The sequence below is a fragment of the Silurus meridionalis genome, chromosome 19, assembly GCF_014805685.1.
Source record: "Silurus meridionalis isolate SWU-2019-XX chromosome 19, ASM1480568v1, whole genome shotgun sequence".
Classification (NCBI taxonomy): Eukaryota; Metazoa; Chordata; class Actinopteri; order Siluriformes; family Siluridae; genus Silurus; species Silurus meridionalis.
The window spans coordinates 16,699,273-16,716,411 of NC_060902.1; the positions used below are offsets into that span (position 1 = coordinate 16,699,273).

Consider the following 17,139-nt stretch of genomic DNA (forward strand, 5'->3'; position numbering starts at 1 on the left):
TGGAATGTAATTTAAAAGAATAGGAATCGAATCTCACTAATTTATTACTCATTCATTCTGTGTAATCAAATAGGCAGCAGAATAATTTTAGCATAATATAATATATTTTAATGTATAAAACTTAAAATATGATGATGATAACAATAATAATAGCAAAATTAAGTTAAATCTTACAGTAGTATAATAACAATAGTAGAATACAATAGGAGTATAGTAAAAGGTACTATAATTGGATGATAGTGTAATAATTTACATATAATCCCATGTTAGTGTAATCAGAAGGCAATCTGTACAATAATTCTGTAATATAATCTTTTACAGTGTGTAAAAGAGTAAATGTAGAGTAAATGTGTAGCAGCATCAGTGGTGCAATATTCAGCCTGATAGTACAGTAATGTTCAGTAAGTGTCAGACTTTTGATATGTACAAATATTAGTGTATCAGAGTATATTTGTATTATTCAATGTTAAAAGTAATACAGGCGTATAATTAGAGTTGTATTTTGAAGACTTTGCATTAGAATTGATAGAAATAAACTGGAATTTTACTGCAGGTTATCCTATAACAGGGAATTTACATGTAGTAAAAAAATATCTTGTAGGAAAATCTTTGTTGAAACAACCAGATTTCATGCAATTTGAGTTGAATTTCTCTCCTGCACATTCATCAATCACATGCACACCGCACACCTACTGCAGGACTACTGAGGCCACGCCCCCTACATGCACTGTACATTCCTCCATTACATAAAACACATCACTTCTACAAAAAATTTCCATCCTGGCGATTATTTACGTAAATGACAAATATATTACATAATTACATTTACAACTAAATGAAAGCAAGCTGTTTTATTGACAATCGATGAGGCCAGCTAGATCGAGCTGTGATGCTCTTTCTCCTACCTTCTGTAGTTTTCTGTTAACATACAGAAGTACGGTACTGGTCAAAAGTTTGGACACAAAGCCTGCACCGATTTCATCAAAAATACAGAACCAAATCAAAATATTGTGAAATATATATAAAGAAATATCTATAATTGTTCTACTTACAATTACTCAGACAAAAATGTCATTTTTTATAAATCTGTTTTAGTTTAGTTTGAATGCATGTCAGATTATGACCAAACAAAATGTTTTTATTTATGTTTGTATATCATACAATTTATATATTTCCCCAAATTTCTTATTAATTAAAAAAAATTCCTGTAAATGCCTTATAAGTTTTCAGCTTGGAATATTTCCAAAATTCCTCAGAAGAAGTGCTGATGGAAAGTTTCCGGAAATTTACACTACTAATAATAATAATAATAATAATAATAATAATAATAATAACAATATTATTCTATCTAATCTCATCTAATCTTATAAAAGTGTTAGTGTCTAGATGTTTATGTCGAAAACTAAATGCAGTAGGAACATGTAAAGTGGTAAAACAGTAATATATTCTGAGGCAGAACCCAGGGCCCAAATATATACATCAAACTATAAGGTCTTACAGGCTGCCTACAATCAGGAACGACTCCATATCACATGTACTGTATGATGAACTCTTCATGAACCAGCCACCAGTTTTCAAGATGTGCCACGAATCAAAACCAGCAGAGTGAAGTGACGCCTTACACCTGGTGTATGTACAGTACATCAGGCAATGCTACTTAACACTGCATCCAGCCAGACTTTTCAGAAAGCTTATGATCACCATAGCAACCATTTGTCCTTTTTTGTATGTTACATAACGGCACAATCATGTCGGCGTGTGACATGTGCTCATGAGTTATTATTTGTTGCTATAGAAACGGTCAGGTATTAGAACAGGTGGAATAATTTAAACCGGTGATTCGCAGCTGCACTACTGTCAGGGCCGCTGTTATAGAAAATTAATCAACACATTCTGAGCAAATTTACATCCGTTTTTTTTTTTTTTTATCACAGCAAGCTGAAGTTTTCAAATATGATAGATTTTGAATGGTAATAGGTAGAGGGATGAAGGAATTGATAGATAGATAGAGGGATGAAGGAATAGATAGATAGATAGATAGATAGATAGATAGATAGATAGATAGATAGATAGATAGATAGATAGATAGATAGATAGATAGATAGAGATAGATAGATAGATAGATAGATAGATAGATAGATAGATAGATAGATAGATAGATAGATAGATAGATAGATAGATAGATAGATAGATCATTTAAAAAATTATATATATATATATATATATATAGAGAGAGAGAGAGAGAGAGAGAGAGAGAGAGACAGACAGACAGACAGACAGACAGACAGACAGACAGACAGACAGACAGTTAGATAGATAGATAGATAGATAGATAGATAGATAGATAGATAGATAGATAGATAGATAGATAGATAGATAGATAGATAGATAGATAGATCCATACAGTTAAAGATAAAGAGTTGGGATCTCACGGCGTTTGATGTTATAAAGAAACCAGCCATGTTCTTATATAACTGTCATAATCTGAAACAACTCTTTGTCCTGACCTTCGTGTACCTTATTAATATACACCGTGTATGAAACTCGGTCCATTAGAGCAGATTAGAGAGGATAAAATCAGAAGCGTGCCACATGGCCTGAACTAATGATCCTGTAGCAGTGAAGCATTCTGGGAAACTTTCTGAGAAGATTCTGAGAAAGGCACAAAATGGAAACGATGCTCAATGAAAGATGCTCATGTCTACTCTCTGTACATGTGTGTGTTTACGTGTGTTTACGTGTGTTTACGTGTGTGTGTGTGTGTGTGTGCTGGACAGAGGTTTAAAGACAAGGCAATATTTTATGTTTGTACTCGCTTTCGTTATCAACGTTTCACACCACATGGGTGAGGAGTGTGTTCGGAGATAAAGCTCTTTGGTTTCCTCATCCAAACGAGTGAAAAAAAGCATGGGAGCTGAGTGTGCAAGCCCTCACCCCTGTCCATCAGATCTTGATGGATCTGATGGATAGGGGTGAGGGGTGCAGATCTTACACAGCGATAAAGCTAAAAAAAACCCACTATGCAGCCGTGATGATGTAACACACACACACACACACACACACACACACACACACACACACACACACACACCTTTATAACAACCATTAGTGCCTATAAAGTGTATTCAGTGCCTGGATGAAAAAACAGGTCTGAGATCAGGATGCTTGATCGGCTTTAGACGGCGTTTCACGTTTCAGGTTTAATTCTGAACCTCAATAATCAGAACTGTTCAGAGTGAACTGGGAATCTTTTCTTAACATGCTGCTCGATTTACATGCTCGCAGTTTTGAGGATTTGTGTACAAGTTGTTGATTTTGTTAAAATTTTGAGTAGTGTGTATATGTGTGTGTGCGCTGTATGTGAGATGTATTACGAGTGCACGTTGTGCGATTGTGTGGGAGGATGTTTTTGTGCATGGGGGTTTTGTGTGTGTGCGTGCATTTCAGAAAGAAAACAAGAGAAAGAGATTGTGTGTGTGTTTGTGTGTGTGTGTGTGTGTGTGTGTGTGTGTGTGTGTGTGTGTGTGTGTGTGTGATGAGGTGCAGGTGACAGTGACCTCACTCTGATGCTAATGCCGCTTACAGCAGAAAAGCCTCCCGCAGCTGCAACCCAACAAGCTGCCTCATTATACTCACCATCAAAAGGTTAGCAAGAGAAAGAGAGAGAGAGAGAGAGAGAGAGAGAGAGAGAGAGAGAGAGAGCAAAAGACAGAGAGAGAGCCACACAGAAAGACAGAAAGAGAGCAGGGATGTGAAATGAGAAGGAGGTCACTGGGAGATGCAGGAAGATGCAGCGCAACCAAAGGAGCTAGAGATAGAGAGAGGGGCAGAAAGAAAGAGAAAGGGAGCGAGAGAGAGAAGGATAGAGAGAGAGAGAGAGAAGAATAGAGAGAGAGAGAGAGAGAGAGAGAGAGAGAGCATAATAACAGAGAAATACAAAGAGTTTATCATGAATAATTCTCAGTGATCATACTCCCACTCTTTCGATTCAGTAACGACTCCCCCCCATGCCGGACAAATATTGAACCAAACGATTATGGGTCTAGAATTTAGCTGAAAACAATGTGACACACTTTAACGCCTATAGAACAAGTGGAAAATAAAGAGTCACAAGGCCTGATACTCATCACTGGACTGTAAAACAATTACACTGTCATAATTCCAACAGTTTATAAAGACAAGAAAGTAAAAAAATGCTCCTTTTAAACTTGTACTTGAGTAAAAGTACGAAAGTATTTGCTTTCAAATGTATTTAAGTATCCAAAGTACTAAGATTTATTACGGCTATAATGTTCCTAGTATCATTTATAGCACGCTGATCTATTAATATAATTATATTAATGAGTCAAACACTGATTGACTTCTATTAAAATTATCATGAGCCCAAAACCTTCTTTTGAACTGCTTAAAAAAAATCACACAAATCAGGTCACGTGTGTTGTGGCGAGTTCGAGTCTGGAGTTATTTATTCCTCTCTAAATGATCAGTCGATACATCAAGCGCCAATCAAAACAAGTTTAAAACAAAGCGTGCATTCGACCCTGATTGGAGGATCGCTGCGTGTTTCACCAGTTATGTTTTTCCTCATTAATAAAAAGAAACAACAACGATTTCACAAAATGTAGTTGAGCAAAAAGTAGAATATTTAACTTTGAAGTGAAATATACCCAAATGGAAATACTTCAGTAAAGTTCAGATAAATAAAAAAGCTACTTAAGTACGGTAACGAATTACATTTACTTCCTTACTGTCTACCAAGTAGTCTGCGATAAAGCAAAATTATATATTGGTACATGAAAACATTTTAAGAATAATCAGCAGACATCACATCATAAGCAATCATAAGGTATATTTAAATGGAATATTGTGAGATATTACCATCAATACCATCATAACATAACAACATTTAAAAAAATATGTTTAACAGGATTTTTTACTTATTACACATTTGTTATTTCATTAACAGCTCTGACCTGTGATTAGTCAATCCCGGCGCCCCCTGTGTTGGACAATGGAGGAATCTGTGATCGTGACCCGAGCTGCGTAAATAGAAGCTCCAAAGATGGCAGCATCTGGATTTCCTCAGCTCCCCAACCTCAACGAAACACAATCCAACCGCTCCCTGGAACATGGCACATCCGTGCACCCAACCCCCAGCATGCAGCTGGGCACCATGTCCAACCCACAGTCCCGTCTCCGTGATGCCATGGGCCTGGCTGCCATGGTGGTACTAAACGCCGTGGCTCTTTTGGCAAACCTGGCTGTTCTGATCGTCGTGTTGAAGGCACCACACCTGAGAAAGTACAGCTTCGTGTGGCACCTCTGCGGAGTAGATGTGCTGTGCGCAGCACTCCTCATGCCCCTCGCCATTGTGTGCGGCTCACCGATCTTCGCCGGGGTCATCTTTACGCCCCTGGAGTGTCGCCTGTACGTCTTCCTCAACGCCTTCCTGATCTCTGCCTCCATCTTCACGGTGACAGCAATCAGCGTCGAACGCTACTACTACATCGTGCACCCGATGCGCTACGAGGCCAAAATGACTCCTCGTATTGCTGCTGCGGTTATGGCGTTGGTCTGGTTGGCGTCCGCTGTCCTTGGATTGGCCACTGTGTTTGGGTGGCCCAGTTATCGCCAACACAGCGCTATCGCTGCTGCCCACTGCTCGCTTCACTGGAGCCACAGCGGGCACCGGCGTGTTTTCTCTATTATCTTCTGCGTGCTTTGCTTTTGCGTCCCCTCTGCCATTATCCTAGCCGTTTACGCCAATGTCTACAAGGTGGCGCACATGGCTGCCCGACACAGGGGTCCTCTGCCTAGCTGGGTGCCTGCAACACCCCGTCCAAAGCACCGCTCTGACTCGGTCAACAGCCAAACCACTATCATCACCAGCAGCTCAAGTGTCAGGAGAGGGACAGGGACACACGCATCTCGCAGGCCACGCCGCACCCTGGTGGGGGGTAAAGCAGCGCTCACACTGGCAGTCATCGTGGGCCAGTTTGTACTCTGTTGGCTACCATACTTTGCCTTCCACCTACACTTGTCCCTGGGTGTCGCCCACAGCTCGGCTGACGAGGCGGAAGGCCCCGTCACGTGGCTGGCCTACTCTTCTTTCGCAGCAAACCCTTTTTTCTATGGTTTGCTAAACCGCCAGATCCGTGAAGAGGTGTGTAAGACGATGTGCTGCTGCTGCCGATCGCCCAGCAGACCCACCAGACCACCGGCATCGGGACACGATGGCGCCTCGGTGCGTGAAGATTTCCTGCACTTTCTGAAGCGCAGCAGCTCTGTGGATGCCACACGCAGCAGTTACAACACTGCAACTCCCAGAAACACATTGGATCAAACAGGGTTCAGGATACCAGGACAGATCCCTGAGGAACTGACTTAGGCACTTGGTAAAGGGCATCCACAAAATTAATTTCAAAACGGTCCAAATCTGAAGTATCCAGATTGCATCCAAGTGTGGAACGATGAAATTTTGATCCATATATGGAACATCAATAGGGATCCAAATCTGGAATGTTTAAATCAGATACAAATCAGGTAGAAAAAATCTGGTACATTTACAAAGGATACCAATCTGTAACATTCAAAAAGATCCGAATCTGGAACATTTAACACTGATCTGTTTCGGAAAATGTAAAATATAAAATCTCCAAAAGTGGACAGGTTATATCAGATGCAAATCTGAAATGTTTCAATCAGGTCCAAATCTAGAAGGTCCAAATGTGAGACATTTAAAAAATGGTTCCAAATCTTATTCTTTCAGATCTGGAAGGTTAAAATATAAATCAAAGTTAAAATCAGATACAAATCTGGAAGATCCGGATGGCATCCAAGTCTGATTCATAAGTTAAGATTCAAATCTGGGACCTTCTAATCGGAACCAAAAATCTGGAGTGTTCAATCAGATCCGAATCTGGTACATTTACATTGGACACAAATCGGTAACATTGAAAATGGGTCCTAATCTAAAACCTGGAATCAGATCAGAATCTGGAATGTTCAGAACAGACATGAATGGAAAAAATGCAAAAAACGTTAAAGAAAATATGAAAACCGCTTCATAATTCCTGCAAATGCCAGGTGCAGGTATAATCACAAATCTGGAGGGGGGAAGATCAAAAAAATATATCGTTTGAATCTTTTTTGGGTCTGCTTTGCCATGCTAATGGCATGTTATATTAAGTAGTCAAGCCAACACACACGCACACACACACACACACGCACGCACGCACGCACACACACACACACACACACACACACACTTTTATACAGGGCTGTTAATGTATACTGACTTTTAACATGGACTACACCACTGGTGATTTATTTTTTTTAATAATGAAGATGTATAGAATATTAATAGAAATGACCAACTTTCTGGTCTGTTCCTGAAGTAAAAGGTGTGTGTGAATTAAATTAGATTGAATCAGACATCCACAAATCAAAAAACGATGCTGAGGTCACGATATCTGCGTCGACTTCGGATGCTCAGGGCTGTTCGTTTTACAGAGAAGTGGGCGGGAATTTCTTACACAATAACGCCTTGAAATATCATCTTTATCTGCGTTTCATTCAGAACCGATCCAAAAATTTCATGGAGGTCCATGACAACACGTTTTTCTTTTTTCATTCGCCTTAAAACACATCAAACCACACAATGACAACTCAGAAATTTGTATCAGAAAACCCCCAGTATTGTCATTATTTCATTTAACGAGTATCCTGTATTTAGGTTCAAGTGTTTGTTGTTCGCTGATTCACCTCATTTTACGCAGCTGCACAACACTAAAGACTCTGTATTAGTGTATGTTACATGGTGGTGTTCAATATATTTTAAATATTTTATATGTTAAAATATGTTTTAACATTAATTTTCAGTCATTTGTGATGTGCAAAAATATATTTATTTGGATTTGTATTTATTCGAGTTGAAAAACTGTGCCTCTTTTTTTTTCTCCATGTGAATATGAAATGTTTCTGAGATGTTTCTCCTGTCTCCCCGCTGAATAAAACACCCTTTGCTTAGTCACGTGCACAGCGTTACACAACGTGTCTTTGTTAAGAAAAGGAAAAAATGATTTAACAAGCCTGGCGAGCTCCGCTGCTGGATAATGTGTCTACAAGTTGAGGTCCGGGGGATGAAGAAAGACCTGCTTATCACTCAAAAAGCATAAGTAATGGCATTATCAACGCCTGCTCTTTTTAATACTCCATAACAAGCCAGTAACTAAAACGCCACGTTATGAAGTGGAGCTTTTTTTGTTCAAACACTGCTTCAACCCAGTTGGGGTTACGAAAGAACCTGTTCCTTGGCACAGATCAAACAGTATGATTACAGGACATCAGTACAACTACAGAACCAGTATGTAGATGTTGCATGAATTAGATTAAGTTCAGTGCCTGTCTGACAATAAATTATATATATATATATATATATATATATATATATATATATATATATATATATATATATATATATATATATACATCTGAGAATGATCTAGAGTGGTGGATGAAGTACACAAACCATGTAGTTGAGTAAAAGCAGAGATACAGTAGGTAAAACATGACTACACTTGAAGTAAAAGTACAGAAGTATTTGCCTTCAAATGTACTTAAGTATCCAAATGACTATGATTAATTATGATTATAATGTTCCTGTTATCATTTTTGTCACCAGACTCTCTTGTGAAAAGACTCTAATGTGACTCTCAGCACACTGATCTATGGATGATTGATTTCTATTACAATGATCATCAGCCCAAAACCTTCAACTACTTAAAAATATATGGTGTAAACGAGGTGTGTTGTGGTGAGTTCAAATCTGGAGTTTCTTCATCGTTTATTTCTCTGTAAATGTTCTGCTTGATGTTGAACTGATGCTGAACTGTATGTTGGCGATCAGTAGATACACCGAGCGCCGATCCGTACACGTTCATAACAGAGCGTGCTCGACCCTGATTGGTGGATCGCTGCGTGTATGACCAGTTCCGATTTTATCCTCATAAATAAAAAGGATTTCACAAAATGTAGTTGAGTAGGATATTTGACTTTCCCCAAATGGAAACACTTCAGTAAAGTACAGATACGCGAAAAAGCTAATTAAGTACAGTAACGCATTACGTTTACTTCACTACTGCTCACCACTGCGAAAATCATTAGATATCATATATAAATGAAGCCGAAGCTACAAAATATTGACAAAAGTTAATAAGTAGGGTTGAGATTAGAGTTCTATAGCACATCTTCCACTCCAGCCCATGTAAAGCATATCTTCATGAAGCTGTGCAAAGAAGGTTTACTGAAATCCTTGGTCGTTTTTTTCCCCTTGATAACATGATCATCTGATGAAACCAGATTAAACCCTGTGACAGATTACTGAGAAATGCATATTAATATATACTATAGACTCATCTACAAAATATCCTGTATAAAACTTGCCATGCATCATACAGTAACACTATTATAGGGCTTACTGTACCACATTGCCTCTCTTTTAAAGCAGCTTACCATTCACTTCTCCATCTGTCCATCTACAGCAGAGGATTTATCAAGAGTTGGGACCCTGATGTAGATGTGTGCGCTTATATAGGAGAAAATCGGCACTGGAGCATCTGTAGAAGCAGCAGGGTGACATGCTACACCTGCTTAAACATAACACACACACACACACACACGCCATCCTATGACACATTTCTACACAACCATCTAAATTTAGATTGATGCGATCTACAGTTTAAAATACAGATATTCAACAAAATATCAGATCAGAGTATAGAAAGTAAAACTGTCCCACTAAAAATAACCCCCATTGTGCAGGATATAAATGTGCTTCTGCTGATCCTTGTGTCGTTTCTCCTGTTTAGATTTGAAGAGAATCTTTGTCAGATATCTTTTACACACAATATCTGCTTGATTATAAAATTTGGATCGTTTGAAGTCATACATGCCTACAGATCCACGTGAGTTGTCATGGGAACGATGCGGCCGAGCGTTAACTAGTTACGCAGCTAAAAGCACAAAATCTTTGTTATGAGAACATCCAGCAAAGAGCATCTTAACAATTTTATTGTGGATGTTCCAATAGAAATAAAGTACTTGGACAAAAGTATTGGGACATCTGACTTTTACATCCATATGAGGCTCTTCTTCAAACGACAGATTTGGAGGCACACAGAACATCATTTTTCGTGCAATTGAACAAGAAGACGGAAACCTGTTCCAGCACGACGATGCCCCCCGTGCAAAAAACGAGCTCCATAAAGATTTGCAACACATGGGATGGAAGATGTGAAAGATCTCCTGCTATAGAGCTTTGACCTCAACCCTACTGAAACCTTTGGGATGAATTGGAACGCTGACTGCACCCCAAGCCTCCTCATCTTATCTACATCACTAACACCCTTGTGGCTGAATGAGCATATATCTCCACAAGAACACTGCAAAATCTAGTGGAACATCTCCCCAGAAAAGTGGATGTAAATATAACAGCAAAATTGGGACTAAATGTGGAATGGGATGTTTAAAAAGCTAATTTTACGCTCAGATGTCCACACACTTTTATCCATACAGTGTAAATGCTTCATGAGTGCTTCATGCAGATGTCAGGTCTCTGTTTAAAGATTGATCCACCCAAAAGTGACGCCACTGAGAGCATCTTTCTATAGAGAATGTTCAATCTGCTATATAACCGTCATGCTATGAGTCAATGAGGCGAGTCAGTGAGTTCAGCAAAGAAAGAGATAAAAGATAAAATCCTATTTCTAATCCACTCCATAGAAATGAACTCATTTTGGAAATAAAAGTAAATGAAACGTGACCTATTTTTAGCATCTGTTTTGGTCTGTTTTTTTTTTTTTCTTTTTCTTTCCTCTCCTTTTTTAATCCAAAGATCTAATACATGTCCTCTCTCTCTCTCTCTCTCTCTCTCTCTCTCTCTCTCTCTCTCTCACACACACACACACACACACACACACACACACACACACACACACACACACACAGAGAGCCATCTGCCACAGATACTTATAGTCCATTAGCGTCTTCATATATGACATTAAGTAAATGCTGCACACGATCACTAAGCACTATAATGTATTGCGTGTGTGTGTGTGTGTGTCTGTGTGTGTGTGTAAATTTGTATGAACTTGTTTTTTTTCTTTCCTCTTTTCTCTGCCTATTTTTCATACTTTATCTTCCCTTTCATATAAAACACACAAACACATCACACAAACACACTGTAAACTTCATTAGTTGACAGCCTGTAATTACATTTCAAATTATACATTTATAATTATACAATTATACATACAAAACATATGGGTTGAGCTATTACTTGAGTTTATGGAGATGTTTCACTTTAATTCGCTCCATTCGGTAGATAAGTGTTTGGACTGACGCTGTGTTTAATAAAAGAGAGATTCAAAAATGTGCAACATTTCTGTATTTGAATCTGGATTTATCTGAAGCGTCTGTGTTCACACAAGAAAATTACGACGTGTGTGAAGAGCTCAGAGAGGGCCGCTTCACAGTGTTTCACTGAAAGACGACTTCATTAGTGCCAAACGCAAAAACGATCTTGTAGTTCTGACTAACCAAACAGAAAGTGGCTGTCATGTAAGATGAATAAAAATCTCTGCCCATGTTGTTGAGAGAATAATACAAATGTAAAGATGCTAGTCAGTGTGTTCACCTGGTCTAAAGTCTTTCTGTAATGCTCAGAATGTTGACTCTGAAGTGTTTTATGGTTTTTTTTACAGCCTTTAGAAAACAGTGACAGGTCACTCGACCATCACAAACCCATTCATCAGCTCACCGTGTGCGTAATGGATTCCAGTGGCGCACAGAGCCACAGTATCAGCTTTTTAAATATCATTTTCATTATGGTTTTACAAAATCCAAAACAAACAATAACCGTAAAAAAGGACAAATAAACTCTTCATATTTCGGTTTAGAAAATGAAAAAGAAAGAAAGCAGATTGTGGCACACAAAACAATCCTACAATCTGTAAAAAGTTACTGAACATGATACTGAGTGTTAATGAGAGAAGAGAAAGTACAGGTGGTCCTTATGACTCAACAAGAAGCTTTATATTGGTTCCCACATTTGTTCAAATTTGTTCCTTAGTCTTTTTCTGGCCCAGGAATTACCCATGCTAAACAGGTCCCCTGCCCTGTTTTCCACAGCAGATCATCTGGTATATGGTAGTCACAGAGAAGGTAGAGTCATTCGTGGGGAATGATGAAAGTTCAAACAGAGGAAGGGCATCAATGGGCTCTAAATATCACATAGTGGCCCCTCTAAGTATCTATGTATCTCTACAGTCATGCGCAAAACGATTTTGATTGTGAGGAACCTGGGTCAGACCCTCCATGTGCTTCTCTGGTTACTTACAAGAGGAGTGTTTACCAAGTGACTGCCCATCCTGCAGTATTTATAGCTCTCCTAGCAGGGGGTTACAGATCTTCCCATGGGGAATTCTTATACAAGCACAGTCACTTTCCTAATATATCCGTCCCTCAGCCCCGGCACTGCAGTCAAGACACGGATCAGAGTTTTACTGTGTTTAGGAGTTTTGTTTGTGCTTTTGACCGCCACCATGATGCGGAGCACGGCCCCTGTAGACACAGAGATTGACCTCGGGGACGATATAGACAGCGAGGACAGCGAGGGACAGCAGCCATGGAAGACGCACCTGGAGACGGTTATGGAGGTAGAAGAGGAGGAGGAAGAGGAAGAGGAGGATATGGTCTCAACAGAGAGCGACACGAGGCCTCTGATCAACGAGAGAGATCCGAGACAGATGAACGAATGCCTCAAGGTAATAGAATGTTCTACTGGATCACAGGGTCACGGTAGAGATAAACTGCATCCCAGCTGAGACACAGGACACAGAGTCAAAAGTAAATTTGGGATTACCTCTGGTGGACAGATTGTGCTCAGTCCTGGACAAAGAACGGGTCTTTGCAAAGAAATATGTACTTTTGGTAGGTTTAATTTAAGCCTCAATTTAGTCCTAAAATAGCACTAGACTTTATCCAGGAAATCAGCCTCCGGATTAGACCAAGTCTAAGACTATTTTACACTATAAGAGACAATACAGATTTCTGTTAATTTGGTTTAAATGGCCATTTTAGTCTAGGACTAGGCTTAATTTCTGTCTGCGAAACCACCCCTTTAAAAAACGATGAAGACTAGACATAAGGGACATTTCTTCCAGTGCAATTTCCTTTAATAAAAACAAACAAACAACCAAACAAACATTGCCACGCCCACTTTACCTCACATTGTGATTCTCTTGCTTTGATCCTTTGCTGCATCAACTCCTGCAACAGCCGAGCCGAACATCTGAATTAACTGCCAACAGAGTCGACTTAAATAACAATCTGCACTCTTTGAGACGCTTCTTCCAGAAAATATCTGTACTCAGGAGTTTACTTTAAGGAAGCAATACCTTTTATAACATTGAGAAGAAACACTCCAGTCCTTCTCATGCCCACTCGCATAAACAAACATATTTAGGGGAAATGCCAAGAGAGACTCTGTCTTAAGTCACAAAAGACAAAGTGCACAAACCATGTAGTTGAGTTAAAGAAAAGATAAACTTAATAAAATATTACTTCAGTGAAAATAAAAGTGTCCCTTGAAACATTCACTTGAGTAGAAGTACAGAAGTTTTTGCCTTTAAATGTACTTGTATCCAAAGTACTATGATTTATTATAACTATAATGTTCCTATTATCATTTTTATCACAAGACTCTTTACTTAATCACCTCAGTTTATGTGTAAAGACTCTGTGACTCTCAGCACACTGATCTATTAATAGAATGATATTAAAACTCAAACACTGATTGATTTCTATTACAATGATTACGAGCCCAAAACCTTCTTTACAACTACTTAAAAAACGTGTAAACGAGGTCACGTGTGTTGTGGTGAGTTCGAGTCTGGAGTTTCTTCATCATTTATTCTCTCTAAATGTTCTGCTTGCTGTTGAACTGATGCTGAACTGTATGTTGGTGATCAGTAGATACACCATGCACCAATCAGAACACGTTCTAAACAGTTTAGTTTTTTCCTCATAAATAAAAGGAATGACTGATTTCGCAAAATGTAGTAGAGTAAAAAGTAGGATATTTGACTTTGTAATGCAGTAAAGTTGAAAGTAAAATCTCCTCAAATGGAAATACTTCAGTACAGATATGCGAAAAAACGACTTAAATACAGTAACGAATAACATTTACTTCCTCACTGTTCATCAGTGGCAACGCAGAGCATCTGAATTAACTGCCAACAGAGTCGACTTGAATAACAATCTGCACTATTTGAGAGGTTTAGTTTTTTTTCCAGAAAATGCCTGTATACATTGAGGAAGCAGGACATTGCAAAACACTGAAAAAGAAACAATTGCAGTCCATGCCTATTGGCCTAACACAAATATTTGGGGAAATCTTCAAGCGAGGCAGTCTTAAAGTAAATGCTAACAGCTGCTGTTCTGAGACAGATGGAGGCTATAAGCAGCACAAGTGTTCTTGCTCCGATTATGAGTACAATTATAGCAGCACTCTGATGGAGATCTCAGTATGTGTGTGGGAAATCCCCTAAATAAAAAAATGTCTTTGACAATACTGTAGATGAGAATGGACTTAAAATTAATTGTGTATCATAGTAGAAGCAATAACTCTTCTTTAACACATTACTGTGTATTATTCTCCTATAATGATCAGGCATGAGGTATTATATCCCTACTTATAGCAAGCAATTATATAGCTACGACGCTGAAAGGCCAGGTAATGCTGACGTATGTGTGTTTGTGTTCAGGTGAGTTTCGAGGACATGATAGCCGAGCCTCTTTCGGTACGCACCGGAGACCGGGTGTGGTTCTGGAGCAACGCTCTCTTTGAGGTGTCCCGAGTTTGGTTGTATCGCATCATCACGGCCGTTCTCGCCATCCCTTTCTCCATCGTCGCTGGAGTTCTCTTCGCGTTCCTCACCTGCCTTCACATCTGGTACAAAAAGTCGATTTCATTTAATACTAATAATATCCTGCTTTTAAATAATATTTCATGGGGTGAAAAAATCCAGCATTTATACACTGCATCCATAAAAGGAACAGGATGTCAAGTAATTAAGGTTATCTCAAAATTTCCTTTCTCCAAAACCAGACCATTTGGTGCTGTGAAATTAATGTTGATTAAAAAAATTATGTTTGCACACTGTTTGTATACAGAAGAATAAATCCATATTGTAAATAAAACCAAATTAGAGGTTAAGTCTGTAATATTTAAGAGTTTTTAACCCCTTATTCAGAATGGCCTCTTAGAGAAAGACCTCAAATTTACCATCTCCTACCTTCTTCACTTTTTCTGATCCACACACCAGATCGGTCGGTTTTCCCTACCAATCTAGAATAGTGGAAGGAAGAGCATTTTTAATGTTCTTGTTATGTCAACAGTTCACCTAGTATACCACAGGGACCCCAACATAACATCCAATTAGAAAACTGAGTCTGTTATCATTTAGAGTTCCACCTTCAAACTTTAGGCCACGCCTCCTACCTGAGTCAGATCCTGGCGACTCCAAACCATTTGCTGAAGAAGAACACGATGACTCTAGCTTTCCTCCATGTATATTATGAATAACAGCATGTTATTTATGAGTGTTCTTCTCTTGTCTTTCAGGCTCCTCACTCCATGTGTAAAGGTAATCTTCATGAACACCAGCTGGCTGAAGACGCTCTGGAGCAGCCTTGTGGAAACCTTCATCCTCCCCGTCTACCACAGCGCCTCCCAATGCTGCACGAGCATCAGCGTTCGACTCACACGTGAATAAAGAAAATGGACCATTTTTATCCAAGCAGGTGCTACCAGAGAAAAGACACGGACACCAGATGTGCTGTGGTACCGACAGGACTTCATGGATTTGTTCGGATGTGCTCTAATAACCAGATAGGACTGGTGTCAGAGTTTGCTAAGGAATTAATACATCAAGAAAGCGTGATCATTCTGTACATACTGACTGTATACTGCACTGTTTAAGGAGATGTGGGTTATTGGTGGCATCTATAAACACCATCCAATCCGACGAGGCACTGCGGTAGGCAGGTGCGTTTGATTTTGCGCAATATGGTGCCAGTGAAGACCCTGAAAAGTTACCTTTGTCCCTCTTTAGGTTGAGTGTCTTTAATACCTGAATGACACCTGACCATACGTGTTTCCTCCCCCAAACTTTCAGTCAAGCTCAAGGCACACAATTGTATACAAGTCTTTGGATGCAGTAGCACAACATTTTCCCTTCACCTGAACTAGGAGACCCAAACCATCTCCAGCATGACAATACCCCTGTGCACAAAGCCAGCTCCAGGAAGATATGCTTTACACAGGTTGGAGTGGAAGATCTTGAGAAGATCTTCTGCTGACTGCACCCCAGACCTTCTCACCTCACCTACATCAGTACATAACTTTTTGGTACCACCCTTGTTGCTGAATGAATCTCACACAAATCTCTACAAGCACACTCCAAAAATCTAGGTGTCCACACACTATTGTCTATATACTGTGATTTTTCTCACACACTGAACGTCCTACTTTCAAACTGCTGAAAAGCTAAGACCTAAGCAAGAAAGAAAGAAAATCAGTTTTAGCACATAAAGATGACAAGTCTTTAGGATCTGTATGAACTTCTGGATACCATTTCCCCAACCCAGGGTTATATTACAGGTGTGTAACTACACAGGTATTATTGTGACACAGTATGTTGCACTGTTGTTTTTCACCTTCAATCTGTATGATGTTATAAAAAAAAAAAAGAGGGCAATGTCTTATCCCTCCATCTCTCATTTAAATTCAAAGTGGGGCCGTGCCGTGTTTTATCTAAGCTATTGAACTAGATGAGGGATTCTCTTGCTTGAAAAGAAGCACAAATTATTCTGTACCGTTGCACCGGACCTGATTATTCAGAGCACACCATTTTGATGCTAATGTGTGGTTATTTGGCTGTGAGAGCTGTGAGGGTGGTTGTTGGTGGACGCTTCGGTTTTTCTACTGATCAGAGGCCAGTTTTGACACGAGAACAAAAACGAACCACAACCGTAGAGACACGGTGTTCTCCAGACAAAACAATCACCATGATCGTC

The 17,139-nt window shown here is 39.3% G+C and overlaps 2 protein-coding genes across 2 annotated transcripts in view; both read left to right on the forward strand.

Moving 5' to 3' along the window:
• Positions 1 to 8,075, forward strand: part of si:ch211-213o11.11 (probable G-protein coupled receptor) — a 9,305-nt gene extending 1,230 nt beyond the window's left edge. The window contains exon 2 of the mRNA XM_046874691.1: positions 4,967 to 8,075. Within this exon, the coding sequence (XP_046730647.1) occupies positions 5,063 to 6,388 (1,326 nt within the window). The 5' untranslated portion in view covers positions 4,967 to 5,062 and the 3' untranslated portion in view covers positions 6,389 to 8,075. The remainder of the gene's footprint in view (positions 1 to 4,966) is intronic.
• Positions 8,076 to 12,483: 4,408 nt separating this feature from the next.
• Positions 12,484 to 16,308, forward strand: zgc:172270 (uncharacterized protein LOC100136849 homolog). The gene is made up of 3 exons (XM_046875401.1): positions 12,484 to 12,824; positions 14,826 to 15,013; positions 15,686 to 16,308. Exons 1-3 carry the CDS (start codon positions 12,603 to 12,605, stop codon positions 15,834 to 15,836), a joined length of 561 nt encoding a protein of 186 aa, XP_046731357.1. The 5' UTR covers positions 12,484 to 12,602; the 3' UTR covers positions 15,837 to 16,308.
• Positions 16,309 to 17,139: the final 831 nt, after the last annotated feature.

What these genes read in the sequence shown, in the direction of transcription:
- zgc:172270 (XM_046875401.1), top strand. Translation starts at nt 12,603, where the DNA reads ATGATGCGGAGCACGGCCCCTGTAGACACAGAGATTGACCTCGGGGAC. An exon ending in AGATGAACGAATGCCTCAAG is followed by an intron (nt 12,825 to 14,825) that starts GTAATAGAATGT and finishes GTTTGTGTTCAG; the next exon opens with GTGAGTTTCGAGGACATGAT. An exon ending in CTCACCTGCCTTCACATCTG is followed by an intron (nt 15,014 to 15,685) that starts GTACAAAAAGTC and finishes CTTGTCTTTCAG; the next exon opens with GCTCCTCACTCCATGTGTAA.